At 35.7% G+C, this 8,009-nt stretch overlaps 1 protein-coding gene across 1 annotated transcript; it reads right to left on the bottom strand.

Moving 5' to 3' along the window:
- Positions 1–1,039: 1,039 nt before the first annotated feature.
- On the bottom strand, positions 1,040–1,597 carry LOC131874020 (pectinesterase/pectinesterase inhibitor U1-like). Its single transcript, XM_059217224.1, has one exon. It carries the CDS (start codon positions 1,595–1,597, stop codon positions 1,040–1,042), a length of 558 nt encoding a protein of 185 aa, XP_059073207.1.
- Positions 1,598–8,009: the final 6,412 nt, after the last annotated feature.

Raw genomic sequence — 8,009 nt, forward strand, 5'->3', positions numbered from 1 at the left:
GTTATTTGCCGGTGCAAATGAAGAGGATGCATATTCAATTACAAATATATCGTATCAGTTTTGAAACTACTATACTGAGAGAGGCGAGAGGGTTCTTGCATTAACTGATCTTCATTGCAAAATGTCGTTGCCTATTTGGTGTAAGTCCCAGAGCTCGCTTGCAGGACCGGAAAGCAAGTGTCCAAACTTGCAGCTGAAGAAAATGAAATAGTAGCAATTATTCTAACATAGATAGGAGCGATTTTAAAGAGATGGTGATGAAGATGAACCAGTTAGTCTTCCACGTCACCGTTGGTACAATTCATTAAGATGGCAGTTACATTATCTGAGGATAATGTCAGTTACATTAGGTGATCCGCATTCCATTAAGTCTTTTTTGATAAAAGTGAAAATTTATATTAAAATTATAGACAAGTGAAAACTATATTAAATATATTGATTTATTGGAAAAACTGTATTATATAGATGCCAGTAAATTTTGTGTTTTTAAGAATGAGTATCCAAATCACTCTCTTGAAAAATTATAATCTTTCGATTAATTTATAATATAAATATAATTTATCATTTAATTTAATTTATTTCAATATTTCAATACTTAGTGATGAAGGGTACACCATACTTACTCCAAGATTTTCAAGCATTTCATTAGTAATTTTTTTTTCATTGATCGTAGTTAATTTATTAAAATTATACTTATCATGAAATATAAAAGAATCTAAATTCCATTATAAAACATCAGAAAAAGAAACTAATTCATACAAACTATAAGATAAATGTTCAAAACAAATTAAAATTCAATAAAATATCTTACAAATATATTTCTAAAATCAAACACAATAACAACATTTAAAATATTTCTTGAATCACAAACATTCCATTTGTATGTTACCAAAAATGGTATCTAAATAGCACAATGATGTATCTCACAAACAAAAGAAGTAACCAAAGATGAAGCTTGAACAGCAAATATGTGTTATCTGCTATATATATCCCTCCTCACAAGCAAACAGCCAATATGTTTAGCTGTTTTCTAAAGTAGTCAAATGTGTCCCTGTTGCCGAAGAGTACTAACAACAGCTAGAGCATCACTAATCAACATGGTCAGATTATCTGTATTATCTTTTACACTGGAAACCAAGGTTGCAGGAACATTGCTTTCTTTCAACCCACTCAAACATGTATCCTGATTAGTCTCCACACCACTCAGCCTTGTGAGCACATCTTCTACATATTCCATGAAATTGACATTAGACAATTGCTTTAGTTTTGACTGTGAATCATGAAGCTGTTCCCTTGTATCCTTCAACAGATCTGACCAGTCTTCAAGAGCCGAGACATTGGGATTGAGTTTTTTGAGCTTTTCTATAAACCTAGAAACAGGTTTCGCTACTTCACTAGACAAACGGACTGCAATAACAGAAAGCTGGGTTAAATCTGCCTCCAAAGCCCCAGAAGTTTTGGACAATGATGAAACGCAAAAGTGTGTATATAAGGCATTACTGCAGGCATTACTAATTGTATCGGAAGTCTGAGCCCAGCCTCCATGAATTGCTAAAAACATGATTGCACACAAGAGACCACTTCTGTAGGACGCCATGCTTGGAATCAACTGCTCTATTGAAATCACCGACTGAACCAAATGCTATATTAATGTTTCCCTCGCTTCTGGGACAATATATAGCTCAATCTGAATTTGCTGCACACAAAACTTTCATGGTTGTCATTCAGTAGCAACAGGCTTTTTGCATGCCACTGGAATTTTATATAGTGCACGGTTTTGCGAGATACATATTTATCTATTTTTATCCTTTTTCCTCGTGCATTTAGAGCTAAAATTAGATTTAATGCGTTTCTTGGATTGTCTTTTAAAGTTCTCGCACTTCATGCATGTCATTCTCCTCGTAAACGACTGCTGTTTTGTGTTAACAACTACCACGTGTTACCCGAGGGCGTTCTTTTATGTGAAGTGCGCGACCTGTGTTGTAACTCTTGTCCACTCGTTTTTGCTTAACATCGCTTCTAATAGTAACTCTCGTGCGCGACCTGTGTTCTAGATCCTCTATTTTTTTATCCTCTCATTTATCATGCAATATATCTTGTAACATTTGTTTATCTCTTTCAATTATGTTCCTCCTTTATTTATTTATTTTTTGTTTGTATTGTTTGTTCATCTAGGTCTTGATATCACAATCTGTATTATATTTATATCCTCCTCTGTTTGTGTAGTGTCATCCTAGATCTCCTTGACTAATTCATCTATACTTATTCCTATTATACCATAAACAATATATTACGTTTTGTTTATATTATCTTCTTCTACCACGACACTCTTCTCTTAGCGAGTAGGCTAACATGGGCCTTTTAGTGGACTCCATGGTCTCACTTCTCACTCTTTGCTTGGCCTCATCATTTTAAGAACAAAGAGTATCTACTATCTACTTATACATAAGCTCCTTTTTTTATAGATCTCTTTTTGTGATCTATTACTTAGGAACAAGTTTAATTCTGAAGGCACTTGTCCAAATGTTATCCAATAGTTGTGTTGCCTTCTCTCCTTTTTCCTTAATGGTGTCAATCATTTCCTTCAAAAATTCCTATATTATATCTACCATTACATAATTACTTCTCCCAATGAAGTCCAATATGACTTGGCTAACGATCTTTCATTCTCTACAAAAAATATTCTATATAGCTGTGCTACTTCCAATGATTTTCCTAGTCTATAAAGTGATCTATACAAGGAAAAATATGGATTTATTTTTATCTTTCTTCTTATGTGTCTAAGCTTTGATATTTTCCATTTTCTTATTATTGGCCCTTTGTTTTTCCATAGTTTTTATTTTTTATATTTTATCCCTTCTGACTCTCTATGAAACTTTTGTTGCAAGTATTGTGCTTAAATTTCTTCACCTCTTCCTCTTCCTCCTCAACTGAGATAATTTTGTTCTTATCCTTTTCATTCTATGTTGTTTTTGGATCAGAGCACCCAACTTCTCCTTTATTTTTCTTGGAACTTTTATTGCGTGGAAATTGGAAAATAAGAAATACAAATACTCAAAAACATAAAAAGGAAATTAAATATAACTCTATTTACCAATATCATTACAAATCTCAGAAAGAAAGATGTGTTGATGTTGTTCACCTTGAAAGTATGTGGATGCTTGATCCTCACATCATAACATATGTCATAAAATGAATTTGCATAAAATGGGATTCTAAAAGGGTGGGGAAAGGATCTTATTTATAGTTTTATAATAAAAAATAAATAGATGATAAGGATAAGAATGATGACATTGAATCAAATCAACTACAAAATGAATTTTTTCCATTTTGAGTCTGTGAGAGGATAATAATAAATTATTTATTTACATGATGGATAAATGGGCACATAAAGGTCCTATTTAAAGATTGAGTTAAGTAATGAAAGAAGAAGCAATATCTAAGATGGAAATGAGTTAACATATGAAGAAGATTATGTTTCTAAAATGAGGAAGATTTAATTAAGGAAGATGAGTTAACATTCACAACCAACCTTTCATCCATCCTTCTAAATAAAAAGATCATTTCCAATCAATCGTGTTAATCTATATTCCCTCCTCTAAATAAAAATCTATCTATCTTAACCAAGATTTTATCCATCATCCTATTTTTCCAGTTTCAATCCTAAGTACAGTTTCATCTCTCATCTTCAATATTAATTCTCATTTTTCTAATACATCATCTTAATCTCCATCCCTCCTCCAAGAAAAAATCCAATTCTCTCAACCAACCTTTCCTCCACTATCGTATTCTACTACTGTCCACCCAAATGGAACACGATATATTAAGACGGGGGTTGAATCAACATTTGATAATTCAAACTTGACTAAACATCAATTACCATTAATAACTTCTCCAAACATGATGTCTAGATTCACCATTATAAGTCTTTGATCGTGAGGAAAGTCACTACATAAAGTTTGAAATATTTTCATATGATTCAAGGGATCACTTTTTCCATTATAAAGCTCTAATTCAGTGACTTCCACATGTTTAGGAGGGACAACATAGACAATGCCATCAAATAATGGGCTCGCTACACTAAATGTGGGCAGATTAAACTTGGATTGGGTAATGGAAGCCAACTGTTGTTGTAGGAATGAAACAGTTTGAGCTAAGTTATTGATGGTTGCTTCAGTGGATGGATTGAAATTGGACATATTGGATCATGATGGAGGATTAACATTGTTGTATGAAGGTTGAGGTTAAGAGTACGAAGGTGGAACACTATGATAGAAGATGTAAATATGAGAACACTAGACAAGGATGTAGGCATAGGAATGGAATGAATGACTTGACTAGTAGCCTGAGCATAACCAAGGACTTCGGCACAACTTTTGATAGGCATGATATTACTGTCAACAATATGAGCAAAGCCACACAACAACTAAAAACCAATTTTATCACTTTGCACCATTCTTTTTAATCCTTTAATCAATGGGATTGCCTTACTTTTTGGGTAATGTTTTTTATAAAGATAAACAAGTTTTACAGGGACCTGAAACCCAGAGTATTACAGACCAAGGCCAACAGCCAACCCGACCGAAAAACTGAGCAAAATAGGGTACAAACCCCACACAGACAAAAAGCCAAAAAACAAAACCCAGCTAAACCAAAAAACAAGGCAAAGCACTCAACTAAGAGAGTGAATCAATTTAGCATTTTTCTAAATAATCCTCTTATTGATTTTCTCCAAATCCTCCATGATGAATCTAGAGGTTCATTGGCCCTGGGTCCGGCTCCTGGTTCTAGTGCAAGGACCCGAGCTAGTCTTCCCACCAGTAGCACTCTTTCCACCCTCCGATGCAATCTTTTTCTGCTTTTCCCCCAAGGGAGGCTCACTAGTGTTGGTCCTGGTTCTATAATCAGTTATCATGGAATTATTTTTTTCCAAACCATCAGCACTATTGTTCATCATCTGCCTACTGATTTCCACCAAATTGTTCAGGTTTTATTTGATCTCAATCGCATCCTCTTCCATCTTCTCAATTCTGTGCTCTTGGTCAACCTTCATAGTTTCCACATCTTGAGAAATTTTCTGGATCATACTCATGATCTTCTCAGTTTTATTGGGCCCAAGGGATTCCGTGAAAGTCTCAACAATTAATTTAATACCATCTTTTAGGGATCCAATTTCCTTCTCCACCCACTTCCAATAGTTCTCCTGACTTCTAGTAGCCTCCAATAGGGAATTTCCCATCACCCTCTCCTCCTTTATCTTACCTTAATTTTGTTTGTTCTCAAACCCATGTTTCTCATCATCCACATTGATAGGGATGTCCAACCTAATCTCATGGTCCAGGACTTTGGACCCACTAGGTTTGGTTAGTTTCATTTTCCTTTTGGTGGGTGGCTCCAGGTCTTCCATTTTCGTGCTACCAGATTTGAACTTACATGTTGCCCACCTTGGAGGATTGATTTTCTTGCTACCGTTAGTTCCCAGGGTCACCATAAGCTCCCCTTATTTCTTTGTTCTATACTCAGGGTGCTCCATATCTTTGCTATCACGCCAATCCATGGTAGTACGACTGTCATCCTCATCCATCTTTGTATCAGAAACCAACTGCACATCAGGGTTAGAGGAGGAAATGTGGGTTTTATCAATGGGGGAGGGTTTCACTTCATGATCTTGGGCGTATTGCATAATCAACAAGATAAGCCCTTCATGAATCATAGGGTTATCCTGGTTTTGAAAATGTTTAACTAAACTATTCCCCAAGGACGAAACCAAATAAAAGGGAATAGAAATCAATATACCATGCCTAAAATGGTTTAAGATATTAAAATGATGTGAGAAAATGCGAGCACATCTACCATCCAGGGTGATGTATCTCATGATGAATTCTGCCATATCAGCCTAGAGGTTTTAGAATCTTTTCCTAAAAAATAGAGCTCCACGAGCTTAGGAATATATTATGTCATTTGTCAATCATATAAATTTTAGGAAAATAATTAAATTTATTTACCACCAATTTGTAGCAATAATCCCCTCAAGGGCTCTGGTCATCAAAGAACCAAATGGAGAAAAGAAGAGGGAGTAGAACAGGGAAATTTAAAATCGCGATGAAATATCCCCCACAAATAGGATCATGGAGCAAGATAAGGCCCCTGGCAAATCTCAGGAGGCTCAAACGGGCCTGTCAGACACGGAAGTGGAATATGATGTGAGGTTGGTAGAGGAATTTGATGATGAAGATTTCTTGGACATTATCGACCCGATATCCATTAACCAATCGACTAATGCTCTATTGGGGAGAACTAAAGGTAATAGACGGAGGAGGAGTAACAAGAAAAAATGAGAGGACGGGGCTAAGGAGAAAGGAATCATCGGTGTGGTCAACTTTTTTAGAAGATCCAAGGGAGGTAAATCCTCCATTGGAGGACAATGAGAATTCTCACTTTTAATCAAGGGCCTTTCAACTATTGACAAGAAACGCTTGGTTAGGCATTCGTTAGAGAAATCCTCTAATGACGTAATTCTACTCCAAGAAACCATGCTGAATTTGGACAAGGCGCTTAGTTTCCTGCATTACTGCTCTAGATGGGAATGTTTTTTCCAAGAAGCTAAGGGCTATGCGAGTGGTTTGGGAATCTTATGGAATCCTCATGTGGTTAGGATTACCCCTAGAGAAACATCTGACTATTAGATGATTTGTAGAGTGAAACTTATTGCTTGTAATTCAAAGTTTTCTTTGATCAATGTATATGGACTGACTAAAATAGAGGGTAAGGTGAGAGTTTGGAAGGAACTATCAGAGAGAATTAGAATCATTGGCAAGGTCTGGCTAGTTGTTGCAGGAGACTTTAATGCTATTCTGGACCTGAATGAAAAAAAATGGTGGTCTGAGGAAGACCAACAGAAGAATGGAAGACTTTAAAAGTTTTGTAGCAGAGAACGAAGTGATTGAAGTTTTTCCTAAAAATGGCCAATATACATGGATGAATAGGAGATTGAACCTCACCAACATTTCGGAAAGATTAGAGCGGTTCTTGGTGGGCCAGAAATGGATGGAAGGCCAATTCTCCTTGGTGATGAACATTCTATCGATTTCTATATCCGATCACTTCCCTATTTAGTTAGAACTTGAGGTACGAAAGTCACATTCCTCTAGGAATTTTAAATTCCAAAGTATGTGGTGACGAGATGGGCAATTCCAATCTAGTTTAAAAAGTTGGTGGGATGAAAGTAATAAATTCAAAGGTATGTCCAGCTTCTGTTTTGTTAAACGTTTACATTTTCTTAAGGATAAAAGTAGGAGGTGGAATGTAGAATCATTTAGGAATATTTTTTAAAATAATTTGAGGTTAGAGGAGGAGATTGCTTCTCTTAATGAGAAGGTAATTCTCTTTGGGATGACCAATGATGAATATAAAAAAGAAAAGGAATTGAAGGGATGTCTATCAGAGGTATTGGCTAGGGAGGAGATTTATTGGTGCAACAAATCCAGGAAGATGTATATTTCACCTAGGGACTTAAATACGAAGTTGTTTCACTCATCGGTGAAGGCTATGAGATTGATCAATTAGATTGAAGCAATCAAGGATGATAATGGTCAGTGTTGTTTAGCAGGAGATGATATTGAGAAGGTTGCAGTTCAACATTTTGAAAACCCACTTGGTTCTTTCATAGGCGGTGATGTTAGATATAGGGATAACGTATTAAAAGTAATAGACCAAGTCATATCCCAGGAAGAAAATGAAGCTTTGCATATGCCTTTCTCTCTGGAGGAAGTCAAGGAGGCGGCATTCTTTCTTCACCCTAATAAAGTGCCAGGCCTTGATGCCTTTATAGAAAAAGTATATCAAAAATGTTGGGAATTCATGGGGAAGGACATATGGATGATGGTGGAAGAGTTTAGGAAGAAGAGGAGACTGGTCAGAGAAATCAACATTGCAATAATTTTTCTTATACCCAAAAAGTATAATTATGAGATGATAGTGGATTACAAACCTATTTCTCTGTGTAACTC

Source organism: Cryptomeria japonica, chromosome 3 (genome assembly GCF_030272615.1).
Source record: "Cryptomeria japonica chromosome 3, Sugi_1.0, whole genome shotgun sequence".
NCBI classification, from domain to species: domain Eukaryota; kingdom Viridiplantae; phylum Streptophyta; class Pinopsida; order Cupressales; family Cupressaceae; genus Cryptomeria; species Cryptomeria japonica.